Source organism: Hemiscyllium ocellatum, chromosome 5, assembly GCF_020745735.1.
Source record: "Hemiscyllium ocellatum isolate sHemOce1 chromosome 5, sHemOce1.pat.X.cur, whole genome shotgun sequence".
Lineage (NCBI taxonomy): Eukaryota > Metazoa > Chordata > Chondrichthyes > Orectolobiformes > Hemiscylliidae > Hemiscyllium > Hemiscyllium ocellatum.
The window spans coordinates 99,726,876-99,740,824 of NC_083405.1; the positions used below are offsets into that span (position 1 = coordinate 99,726,876).

General features: G+C 39.4%; 1 protein-coding gene across 1 annotated transcript in view; it reads right to left on the minus strand.

Moving 5' to 3' along the window:
* odad2 (outer dynein arm docking complex subunit 2) overlaps nucleotides 1-13,949 on the minus strand; it is a 374,269-nt gene that overhangs the window by 169,703 nt on the left and 190,617 nt on the right. The window contains exons 14-15 of the mRNA XM_060825721.1: nucleotides 2,843-2,953; nucleotides 972-1,126 (exon numbers count right to left, since the gene is read on the minus strand). Of these exons, the coding sequence (XP_060681704.1) occupies nucleotides 972-1,126; nucleotides 2,843-2,953 (266 nt within the window). The remainder of the gene's footprint in view (nucleotides 1-971; nucleotides 1,127-2,842; nucleotides 2,954-13,949) is intronic.

Sequence of the window (13,949 nt, forward strand, 5' to 3'; positions counted from 1 at the left end):
ATAAAGCCTACTGAGAATATGTGAAGCAAAGAATGTAGAAAGTAGTGCTATGTTAGCTGAAAACTCTCCTGACACACCATTAATATAGTTCATAAATACTGATTCAGTCATGGGTAAATGTCTCTCTAAATACTGCTTCAGTGACTCCAAAAGACTAACCATTCTAGGTTTGATTGTCTGGTTAGGTAAGCAATCTTCTGTTAAATTGAAATCCTAATTGTATCATGAGACTCTACCTTACATGTAGTCAAGAGGCCCATGTCTGACGTAAGTGGGCTCTTCAGTCAATTAAAATAATTTCACGATTAAATGAGGACCAGAGGTAATGCTATACAAATAGAAGGATAAACACTCCACAGTGATTTTTACTGATGACTTACCCAGCATTGCCATGGGACAGAGTTAAGTTACCTTTCACAGTATATGTCCTCTCAACAGGGAAAACTTTTAACATTTTCATTAACATATCCTTATTGGCCAATAAAAAGGCATTATTTTACTCAGCATACTATTCTTGCATTAGTAATGTAAAAGAATATTTGTCTTTTTTGCTATTGCAAAAATAAATAATAAATTAAATAAAGGGCGACCCCCCGGTTTCTGCAGTTTCGATTACCCACGGTTTACAGAGGCCCGGACATATTATAGGGATCATTCCAGAACCAGGGACCAGAAGGCTGCTGGAAAGGTACATTTCCCATTTAAATGAATGGGTTCGCACCTACTCACGGTTTTGGGCTTCTGCGATATGTATTGGAATGTATCTCCCTCAGATATGGGGGGACTAACTGTACAGGTATCCAATAAAGGCAAAGGTTAATGTAATTTCTCTCCTCGCTATATTTCTCAGTGTTATTTGAGGTATATAACATGCAAAGTGTTGTAACTGATAATTCTAAAGTAAATGTATTTATCTGTTTGAAACAGATTCATTCTGGAATTGAAGCTCCTCATACATTTTTAATCAATACCTTTCTACATTCTCCATGCTGATGGCACATTTCCAGACAGCTCCCGTGGCTGCTGCTAATAATTGCTTGTTATCGGACTTGCTGACAAGCTTGACTAGTGGTCCCAATCCAAAATGAGTTCTTACAAGATTACGTGTTTCCTCATCCTCCGCACACTATGAATGGAAAGCACAAAATTGTATGAAGAATACAAAATCAAACAGAACTATGTCCAAAACTCATTCAATACCTCGTGCAATTTCTCTGTTAAAACATAAGTAAAATTATTTTTTTGCCTCAGTAAGGATTTATGAAGAAGAAGAATACGAGCACTTCAGTGGGGACAAGGTGCAATTCATTTTTTATTTGCTCATGGGATGTGGGTTTCACTGGTTAGTCCAGCATTTATTGCCCATCCTGAAAAAAAGTATTGCGGAGAATGTTTTTAAAAATGTTTGGCAATTGAAGTTACTTTGTTCTCTATTTTTAGTGCAATGATTAACATATTGCATCAAATTCCTCCAAGCACTATTTTAATGAAGCCATTAATTTGTTCATCCTAAAATTAAATAGTGGAATTTCAATTCCCATGAATTAATTTTTTTATTTCACACAAGTCTCAAACAGGAAATAATTTCATGCTCAGAAAATATTCAAATTACAGACTGAATTATATGAGGCACCGAATTCCCCACAACAGTGCTCCAGGCTAAAAATTCAAGGAGGAACTGTCTGAGCGGAGTATTTTAATAGTCAATTGGCTGTTAATAGTTTGGAAGTGGGATTTTCATCCTTCAGGAACAGAAAGTCCTGCCTCAGAGAGCTGCTGGCCAATCAAATGCTGGCAACACTCCAGTACTTGAGGACAGAGGCATATGGTAATTTTGGAGGATTTTAAAGTCAAAATCCATAGCTCCCTGGAAGTGGCAACACAAGTGGATAAATGGTAAAGACAACGTATGGCATGCTAGCCCTCATCAGTCAAGCATTGAGTTTAAAAGTTAGCAAGTCACGTTGCAACTGCATAAAACTTTAGTTAGGCCACATCTGGAGTACTGTGTGCCATTATGGTTGCTGCACAATAGAAAGGATGTCAAAGAATCAGAGATCCATTGCATGGAATCAGGCCCCTCAGTCCAACTTACCTACGCCACCCAATTTTCACAATTAAATTATTCCCATTTGCCTCCATACCTATTCCACCCATGTCTAAATTTTTCTTAAAATACAAAATTGTACTCACTTTCACCACTACATCTGGCAGAAACTCACCATCTTGTGTAAAAAAATTGTCCTTCTGGATCTTTTGTATTTTTTCTCTCTCACCTTAAACTTATGCCCTGTAGTTTTAGACTCCCTTACTATAGGAAAAGCTGTTGGCTATCTACCTTATCTATGCCTCTCATGATTTTACAGGACTCGATAAGGTTACCTCTCAACCTCTACACTGCAGGGAAAAAAGTCCCAGCCTATCCAACCCTTCCTTATAACTCAAATCTTCCAGACCAGGTATTGACATTAAGTGTTTTGAAAGTCTTTATTTTCAGTTTGAATCAGAAGATTTTGAATGTCAACAATATTGCATTGAGGCTCCATGCCAAGCAAGTCCAATGCAAGGACATCTGGAAGAGCAGAACTGTGTATTAGGAGCACTACACTTGGTAATGGCCAGTGAGGGAGGGAGCTGCTTTAAATTTTAAATGAATTTCCCTGTATTTGCCCCCTGCACAGATGTCCCAATGCCACTTCTATTCTGTGCCTATTGTCCCTAGTGTTTGGGAAATAACAGCTAGCCACTTTCAAAATCAGCTTTATATAAATAAAGTTTGAAATATTATTGGGAAAATATATTGTAACAGTCAGAAAACTAAAGAGAAGACTTGTATCTGTACCTTGAAAATGGCACGAGCACAATGCATCTGAAGCTCCTCACTTTCACTGCTCAGATTTCTTACCAGATTCTTCACCATATTTTCTGTACGAATGGCCAACCTGTAACTTGGCTGAGAAATCAATGAAGAAACATTTATTAATGAGATCTACACAATATTAAATCCAATCTTTATATATGGAATTTAGAAGACCTCGGAGCTTTTTTACTGTTTCTGAAGTGTCGAGAACAATTGAAATATATAAGCAGTGTGAAATGTTATGAGAATTTGGCAAGTGATTAAATCATTCCTTCTCTGAAGTACTTTTATGCATGACAAGTGTTCATGAAAAATTAGAAAAAAATGGAAACTCAAGCTCATTAGTCAGGAGGTAATGGATCCATAATATGGAACTTGGAGAACAAAATTATTCCAATATGTAGATAACAGCAAGATATGGAAATTTCAAGCCATTAGTGTCTGGGTGAATACAATCAGTAGGGCTATACAGAGGGCTTTAAACTAATAATTACACAGAAGACTGAGGGTTTGTAGGAGGAAATATGTAGGCTTACAAAGCAAAATAATATGGTGGCACTGTACAGCAACTATTTTGATAATGATACCAAACATTGGATAAGAAGGGTTAAAGTGTACAAGTATAGAAAAAGCAGCAACTAGGGTTAAAGGTGGAGGTGAGAGGGGGGTGGGGGTGTAATGTGGGGATGATGGCAATAAGGTAAACTTAGTAGTGCTTTATTTAATTGCACGTGGTGTTCAGAACAAAGTAAATGAATTAATGGTACCAATAGAGCTCAATGGGTAAGATCTTACAGTCATTACAGTAACATGGTTACAAGCAGATCAAAGCTGGGAACTAAGTATTCAGAGTATTGAGAGGCCAGCCAAGAAGGAAAAGGTCATGAGGTAGCCTTGGTAGTGCAGGATGGAATAAGTATGATAGCAAGGAATATGATCAGATGATGTAGGATCCATATAGGCAGAGGGAAGAAGTAACAAATACAAGAAGACACTGGTGCGAGTAGCCGAGAGGACTGGCAACAACAGGGCAGAAAATTAATTAGGACAAAATTAAGACATTAAAAAGGGCAGAACAATCACGATGGTGACATTAATCTTCACGTAGATTGAGAAAAACCAAACTGGAAAAGATAACCATGAAGAAGAATTCAACAAGTTTATTTGGGACAGACTCCTAGAATAATATGTAGTGAATCTAATCAGGGATCAGATAACTTAGATCTGGTTATGTGTAATAAGGTAGCTTTAATAAACAACTTCAAAGTTCCCCTCTGGTAAAGTAACTATAACAGAGTAGAATTTAGCATTCAGTTTAAGAGTAAGAAATTTGGGTTAGAAACATCTGTGTTAAACTTAAATAAGGGTAATTACATAGGGCTGAGGGGAGAGTTAGCTGGAATGGACTGGGAAAATGATTTTGCAGAAAATACGGTTGCAGAACAACAGCAGATGTTTCAGAAAATAGTTCATGATTCACAGCAAAGATATATCCCAATGAGGAAGAGGATTCAAGAAAGGGGATAAGCCAACCATGATTAACCAAGGACAGTATCAAATTAAAACATATAATGTGTCAAAGATAGGTGATAAGCCCGAAGACTGTGAAAGCTTTAAAAGCCAACAAAAGATAATCAAACAAGGAAGAAAACAGACTGGGAGCAATTATCAAGTAATATAATACACAAAAGTAAAGAGTTTGTTGAAATAAATGAAAAGGAAGACAGAATCCAAAGTGAACACAGGCCGCGGAAATAATAGGAAACCAAGAAATGGCTGAGAATTTGAATATGTACTTTATTTCATTCTTCATGGTAGAGAACACTAATAGCACACTAAAATACTAAATAATCAAGGTCAGGGGTAGAAATAAACATAATTACCACAACAAGAAAAAAAATTTAGGAAATTAATGAGGCTAAAGACTAGTACACTTCCAAGTCTGATGGGATGCATCCTAGGATTTTAAAGAAAGTAGCAACTGAGAAAGTGAATACACTGGTAGTAATCCTCCCAGGATGCTTAGATTTTGAGGAGTAGAAAACTGCCAATGAAACATTCATGCTCAAGAGGGAGGGAGACTATAAATTAGTAAAAAAGGACATTTAGCTTAACATGTAACATTCGGAAAATGTTGAATCTGTTATAAAGGATGCAATAGTAGATCATTTAGAAATACATACTTTAATCAAACAGAGTCATCATTACCTCAAAAGGGTAAATTATGCCTGAAAAATTTATAAGAGTTCTTTGAATATGTAACTAAATAGGATAGATAAAAGGGAACCAGTAGTTGTAATATATTTTCATTTACAAAAGGCATTTGGTGAGGTACCAGATATGAGGCTACCTAGTAAAATATGAGCCCATGAAGTTGAGGGATTTAGATTAGCATGGACAGAGGATTGACTAACTAATGTAAAGTTGAGTTAGGACAACAGCCTGTAACTAATGGAGTGCCAAAGAAATAACTTCTGGGGCCACAATTATTTGCAGCCTCCCATAGTCCTACATCCGCTGTCCTATTCAGCCTGCTTCTACCTTCTTCCCAAAATCCACAAAAGAACAGCCCAGGCAGATCTGTTATTTTTAACTGGAAGTGGGTAATGTAGATGCTGGAGATTACAGTCAAGATTAGAGTGGTGCTGAAAAAGCACAGCAGGTCAGACAGCATCCCAGGAGCAAGAAAATCTATGTATCAGGCAAAAGTCCAATGAAGGGCATTCCTGATGAAGACCTTTTGCCTGAAAAATTGATTTTCCGGCTCCTCAGATGCTGCCTGACCTGCTGTGCTTTTCTAGATCCATTATTTCTGCCTATTCCTGCTCCATGGAATTTATTTCTTCCTACCTTGATGCGATTTTTTTTCTTGCCTTGTCCAGTCCCTTCCCGTTAAGAAAGTGAAAGGGCACTGGACTCAAAACGTTAACTCTGATTTCTCTCCACATATGCTACTACACCTCCTATGTTTCTCCAACTAATTCTAATTTTGTTTGTTTCAGATCTGCACCATCAACAATTTTTATTTTAATTTTAAGACAAATTGAGCGTTGGCCTTTATTTCAAAGGGAACGGAATATATAAATAGAAGCGTCTAGCTAAAACCACACAAGGCAATAGTCAGACAACACAGTTCCTCCAGTATTGCAGATGACAGTCTTCAGCCAATCTGATTCACTCCACATGACATCAAGAAACAGTTGGAGGCACTGGTTACTGAAAAGACTTTGAGCACTGACAACATTGCAGAAGTGGGGATGTTTGCCAATGATTGTACAATGATCAGCACCATTCACTACTACTCAGATACTGAACCAGTCCATGACCAAATGCAACAGGGCCTGAACAATATCCAGGCATGGGCTGAAAAACGGCAAGCAACACTCATGTCACACAACTTTCAGGCAAAGACCATCTCCAATAAGAGACAATCTAACCACTGCCCCTTCACATTCAAGGGCATTATCATTATTGAATTCTCCACCATCAACATCTGCACTTCTAGCCTTATGATGGAAGAAAGGTCATTGATAAAACAGCTGAAGATGGTTAGGCCAAGGACAGTACCCTGAGGAACTCCTTTGGAGATACCCTGGAGCTGGGATGACTGACCTCCAACAAACACACCATTTTCCTGTGCTTGTTCCCAGATTCCCATTGATTCCAGTTTCACTAGCATACATTCATGCTGTGAGTTACCATTGACCAGAAATTCAACTGGAATCACCACAAAAACACAATGGCTACAAGAGCATGTCAGGAGCCTAGGAATACTGCAGTGAGTAACTGACTCTGCAAACCCTATCCACCGTCTCCAAGGCATAAGTGTGATGGTATACTCCCCACTTGCCTGGATGGGTGGAGCTCTAACAATACTCCAGAAACTTGACACCACCCAAGACAAAGCAGCCTGCTTTATTGCGACCACATCCACAAATATCCACTCTCTTTACCACGAGCGATCAGGAGCAGAAATGAGTACTAAGTACAAAATGCACCTCAAAAATTTACCAAAGATCCTGGGACAGCATCTTCTCAACCACTTCCTTCTCAAAGAACAAATAAATCACCACCTGCAAGTTTCTTTCCAAGCCACTCACCATACTGACTTGGAAATATATTGCCATTCCTTCACTGTCACTGAGTCAAAATCCTGGAACTCACTTTTTAATGGCATTGTGGGCCTACAGAATTTGGACTGCAACAACTCAAGAAGGCAGGTCACCACTACCTTCTCAAGGGCAAATAGGAACAGGCATTAAATTTCACTTAGCCAGCAATGCTCATATTCCATGAATTAATTAAAAAAACCTTGAATACTGTGGACAGTTTTATCTAAGAAAACATTTACTGGCATCAGAGGAAATCCAAAGAGAACTCACTATGTTGGGTACGGAGGCATTTTCTTATAAGGAAATATTGAGCAAGTTGATTTATAGTCATTGGAATTTAGAAAATATTAGGGGAGAAGTTAATAAAATATACAAGATTTTTGGGTGCCTGACAGAACAGGTGCAGATGTTTGTTCCCATTGTGGAAGAGAGTAGGCCCAGAGGACGTTATATCAGAGTAAGGGCTCGTCCATTTAATACATAAAGAGTTTCTTCTTTCAGGGGATAGTGAATCTTTACTGCAGACGGCTGTGGAAGATGCGTCATTAAATGTATTCAAGACTGCAAATTAGATTTTTAATCAAAGGTTTGGGGAAAAGACAAGAAAGTGGGGTTGAGGATTATCAGCCATGATCTCATTGAATAGTGAAACAGACTTGAAGGACTGAATGGACTGCTTCTACTCCTATATTTGATATTCTAATTAAGGTCAAATGCAGAGGAATTCACTTGGCTTGAGATGGCAAACAAAATAATAGCCAAAGCAATTCAATTTCAAAATGTGGTATAAACGGGCAGTGATTTCTACATTATTTTCCAAGGTATCTTCAAGAATAGGGAGCAACATAATGATGAAAAAGCCAAATATGTAGCTCAAGGGTTTTGTATGGATTACAGTTCTAATTTTATGGGGCTTTGTCACTAGTTCCAAGAAACAAATCTGTTCCATTTCTTCCTGCAACCCTAAATCAGCCTTCCACCCTCCCCGCAGCTTCAGTATTACTTGGCAATTAAGGTCAAAGTGAATGGTGGTTTGGCTTCTCTGAGTGCATAGAGTTAGTGCAGCTGCATTTAAACAAATAGGCTAACTATCATGCAACACATTATTAAATCGACGTGTTTTCATTCAGGACAATAAGAGCACAAATGGCGGGACAAGTCCAGGAACGGTAGTGTAGCACCTGAAATGAAACTACTCATCTGTACAGAGGAAGAGGAGATGCATTTTATAGTAAAAAGGGGTGATCAAGCAACCATAGATGGTGAGTGTGGGCAGTCAGAAGTAAAGCTTGTTATTAAGGTAATGTATTAGCATGGATTGAGGATTGGTTAACTAACAGGAAGCAAACACTGGGATAAATGAATGCTTTTCTACTTGGCAATCAGTGACTAGTTGTGCGCCTCAGTGTTGGGACTGCAATTGTTTACAATTTACACTGATGATTTGAATTAGTGTGTCAAAGTTTGCAAATAACGCTAAGATGAATGATAGAGCAAAGTGTGCAGAGGACTCAAGTTTGCAGAGAGATATAGATCATTTAAGTGAGTGGGCAAAGGTCTGAAAGATGGAGTACAATGTTAATAAAAGTGAAGTCATCCATTTTGGGAGGAAAAACAGTAAAAGACTATTATTTGAACTGTAGAAAATTGCAGCATGCTGCTGTGCACATGGACCTGGATGTCCTTGTGCATGAATCGCAGAAGGTTTGTTTGTAGGCACAACAGACAATTAAGTAGGCAATGAAATTTTGTCCATCATTTCTAGAGGGATTAAGTTTAAAAGCAGGGAGGTTATGTGATAGCTGTATAGGGTGCAGCTGAGGCCACACCTGGAGTACTGCATGCAGATTTGGTCTCCTTATTTAGGAAAGAATGTACTGGCACTGGACAGAGCACAATCACTAGGTTGATTCTGGGGTTGAGAGGATTGGCTTATGAGGAGAGACTGAGTAGACGAGGATTATATTCATAGGGATTTAAAAGAATGAGGGGGATAGTATAGAAACTTATAAAATTATGAAGTGAATAGATAAGATAGAAGCAGGGAGGATCTTTCCACTAGCAGGTGAAACTAGAACAAAGAGACAAAGCCTTAAAATTAGGGGGAGCAGTTTTAGGACTGAATTGAGGAGGAAATTCTTCACCAAAAGGTTGTGAATCTATGGAATTCCCTGCCTAGTGAAGTAGTTGAGGCTTTCTCATTGAATGTTTTTAAAGCTAAGATAGATAATTTTTTGAACAGTAAAGGAATTAAGTGTTATGGTGAGAGGGTGGATAAGTGCAGCTCAGACCAAGAAAAGGTCAGCCATGATCTTAGTGAATGGCGGAGTGGGCTTGGAGGGCCAAATGGCCTACTCCTGCTCCTGGTTCTTATGTTCTTATGTTGAATCCAAATTGGTGCTGGCAAATGGACACGCAGGAGGCATATAAGGAAATTTAATGCACTCTCAGATCTTGCTGATCCTTAATATGTTGTTTGTTGCTTTTCATACAGGACCTCACTTCCCCCCCTGGTTGAGTCACAGCCATGAAAGGAGCCAAAGATTCCATCTCTGAGGACAATGACATTAATGATCCAGAGAATGGAGTGGTGTTTACTTCTTCTGAAAACATTATGCTGACTCACCCACAGAGATTGTGAGTGGGTTACATTTAGAAAAAGAGGCATAACCAAATGAGCACATTGCAAACACGCCCTAGTAGCTACTAATGAGGACCTCCTATAACAAAGGACTTTTGGAGACCAGGCCAAGGACATGCAGCAAAAGGAGAACATATGATGGGGAAGCTTGAGGTTATGCACAGTTTTGTATGGGTTATGAATGAGTCCATGTAAGTCATGGATTTTGTCATGGCACAGGCATATGAATTTATAGATTTCTCAATGGAGAGATTAATAACTAGCATAAAAAGCCAGATCCAATACACGACTCATACACACTCTGACTTACATTCCTTCACACAGCCTTGTACTATCTAGAAGAAAATGGGGTGTGAGGCACCAGGGATGTCTTAAAGTGCTTGCTCCCCTCACGCAGTTAGTAAAGTGTCATTTACCCAGATGCAAGAGAAGCATGTGCCTGCCCTCCTAGATGCTTCCTCTCAGGACATCCTAGGGCAAGTACGTTTTCCTTATCCCCAATACCTCTGACCCCAACAGCTCCAACTAGTGAAGATGAGGATGCCCCTGAATTAGTGCAGGAGACTCCCAGTAGGCCAGAACCCTCAAGGCTTTGAACCTCTGGAGGATGCGTGGCACAGTCATCAAAGATATCAGGGCAGTGCACTAAGTAGACTGTCTTTTTCTTAGCAGCTGATATCAGGTTTGCAACAAGGCATAGAGAGCACAAGAGGAAACAAAATTTTATGACAGCACAAAGGCAGCATAGTGTGTTAAAAAGTTCAATTTGTTACATGATCATTTTGCATATTGTATTGCATTTCACTTTATTCATGTGTGCCTCATCATTTCTTGTGACTAACTTAGTAAAAAAACTAGCATGCCTCATGTTTGGTATGGATTGCTCGTTACAGGAGAGTTAGGAACATGGAAAAAGTAAGTTTCAGTCTCTATTGAATATTCATGTTAGTGCCTAGTTTCCATTGGACAGTCTGTGTGAGATGACCTCACATGTAAGCTAAACTGGGCCTCCCTCCAAAGTATTGTAAAGAAGATTGTCCAAGATTACTATCAACAAGAATAATGGAACAGTTGTACAAAGTTAAAAAAATCACATAACACCAGGTTATAGTCCAACAGGTTTAATTGGAAGCACGAGCTTTCGGAAAGCTGCCCCTTCATCAGGGTGATTGTCACCTGATGAAGGAGCAGCGTTCTGAAAGCTAGTGCTTCCAATTAAACCTGTTGGACTATAACCTGGTGTTGTGTGATTTTTAACTTTGTATACCCTAGTCTAACACCGGCATCAAATCATGAACAGTTGTAGATATACTCAGCGCTATGTAACAATATTGTAGGCTCTGAATGTTTGGTCATGACTAACTGATAGACAAATGTCCACAAGCAAAATAGATATCCTAAAGATGAGCATTTATTAGGTATTGAAAATGACAAAGGTCCATTCCCCTAGCTTTTTTAGGTGAAGAGGAGGAAGATTTAGAAGTAGTTCTGGGAGGGAGGCTCTCAGGTACTGCCAGACATCCTAAACAGACAATACAGTTCCAAACATCAGGGTAGCACCATCATCAAACACACCACTGGGCCTCTCAAAATCCGTTTCTGCAGCCTTGACCTGTCTGGAGGTTCTGCAGTATACAACCCAAAGGATCTCATGAATATTAGTGGTCTGCCTTGTATTGTACAATTTGGCACTGCTATGTGCCTTCAGACACAAAAGCTGACCTTGGCCCGTTCAGACCTGGACTTAATCAGATAAAGATGGACAGGCAAATGTGTGTTTGCCCCCACATTTTCTTGCTCTGTTATGTAGCACATGTCACCTCCAAGCTGAACTCCATGGTGAGAGCATTGAATTCAATCCCACCACTTTCCTTACATTTCTATCAAGCATATGTTCTTTAAACAGTTTACTGCATGGTGCCAAAAATCCATTTCTTCACCTTCAATCTCTCATCCCCCTTCCAATTATCTGAATTTAAGGAGTAACAAGTTGCTACCTTTGGCTCTACCCCTTGTGTTATTCAGGAGAAAGTGAGAACTGCAGATGCTGGAGAGTTAGAGTTGAAAGATGTGGCACTGGCAAAGCACAGCAGGTCAGGCAGCATCTGAAGAGCAGGAGAGTTGACGTTTCAGGCATAAGCCTTTCATGAGGAATGTGCCTTTTTCCAGTACAGGATATGGGCTTTGGATGGAATTTTAATGCAGCCGATAAAAATGCAGCAAGGAGCAGTATTGAAAGAATCAGGAATCTATTTCTAAATAAAGCAAAATTTACCATGTTTATTTTTTAACTCAGCCATGTCATTTGAATCTTACCTCTGAATTTTTGACCAGAGTGCTGAGAGCATAAATTAAATCATGCAGGAGATTGATCTGCCCTAATATCAATTAGGAAAAATTCATTATACAAAACATGGAAGTTACAGACTCCTTAAACATGCACTGAAAACATTTTCAGTGCCAGTATGTAGTGAATCCAACAAAAGAAGCATTTCTGGACTTCGGACTAGGAATGAAGCTGAGGAAGTGAAAGGACTATCAGTAAAAAACATTTTTCTGGTAATGAACATAAATCATCCAGATTTAGAATTGTTGTGGAAAATCAGAGAGATATCAGGAGAATATGTTCTCAGTTAGGGAATAGCCAATCTTACTAATCTGAGTTGCAATTACCAAAACTGACGGGAAACAACTTTTTGAAGATAAATCAATGTCACAGCCACGACATTTCCTCATTCAATCTAGGACAGTTCAGGACTGTATGAGGAAGAAGAGAAAGGCTTTAGCAAGTCCAGAGGGCACAGTTCAGCTGCCACTGTGGAGGAATATAGGAAATGCAAGAGGGAACTTAAGAAAGCAACTAGACCAGCAAAAAGGGAAAATGAGAAAAGATTGGCAAGATTCCTAAGATATTTTATAAATACATGAGAGGGAAAAGGTTATCTGGGGAAAGATTGGGGCCCTTCAGGGAACAAGGAAGCAATATGTGTGTGAAACCTCAGGGTATTCAAAGGGTGTTTGAATGCTTCTCACGGAATCTCTACAATCGCGACACTCCCTAGGAAGTGTGTTGCTGAACAAAGAGACCTTGGAGTGCAGGTTCATAGCTCCTTGAAAGTAGAATCGCAGGTGGATAGGATAGTGAAGAAAGTGTTTGGTGTGCTTTCCTTTACTGGTCAAAGCACTGAATAGAGGAATTGGGAGGTCATGTTGCGGCTGTACAGCACATTGGTTAGGCCACTGTTGGAATATTGCATGCAATTCTGGTCTTCTTCCTATTGGAAGGATGCTGTGAAACTTGAAAAGGTTCAGAAAAGATTTACAAGGATGTTGCCAGGGTTGGAGGATTTGAGCTATATGGAGAGGTTGAGTAGGCTGGGGCTATTTTCCCTGGAGCTTTGGAGGCTGAGGGGTGACCTTAAAGAGGTTATTAAATCATGAGGGGCATTGATAGGATAAATAGACAAGGTCGTTTCCCTGGGGTCGCAGAGTCCAGAATGAGAGGATATAGGTTTAGGGTGAGATGGGAAAGGTATAAAAGAGACCTAAGGGGCAACATTTTCATGCAGAGGGTGGTACATGTATGGAATGAGTTGCCAGAGGAAGTGGTGGAACAATTGCAACATTTAAAAGGCATCTGGATGGGTGTATGAATAGGAAGGGTTTATACAGATATGGGCTGGGTGCTAGTAAGTGGGACTAGATTAGATTAGGATATCTGGCCAGCATGGAGGACTTGGATGAAGGTTCTGTTTTCGTGCTGTACATCTTTATGACTCTACATGGAAGTAGCCCATTTGCCCCATCAAGTCCACATGGAACGAGCTGCCAGAGGAAGTATAGAGGTAGGTACAATTACAATATTTAAAAGACATTTGAACAGGTAGATGGATAGGAAAGGCTTAGATGGTTATTGGCTAAACACTGGCAAATGGGGCTAGTTCAGTTTAGGAAACCTGGTAGACATGGGCGTGTTTCCTTGGTATATGAACCTATGACTCTATGAAGTACAGTTGCATACTATCAGTGTATTGGAAATGTGCCATGAAGATTCTTTGGTATCTGACAAGTGCTGGCCCCTATATGCAGGGATATGGGGTAAGCATGGCTACAGCTCATCACTTATGCCCTGAAATACTGGTGACTAGTGTCCAAGGGTCTTCTGAGAAAGCAGCAAGCTTAAGTCAACCAGCATCTATTGTGACTTCCATGTTAAGAATCGTTGACATTTAACTTGTTCTGTGCATTTGGAAAAATAGAAAACCTAATATTGATGATGTGTATTGTTGCACGAATAAAGTTTGAACAAGTGATAATTTCTCTTATTGGCAACACA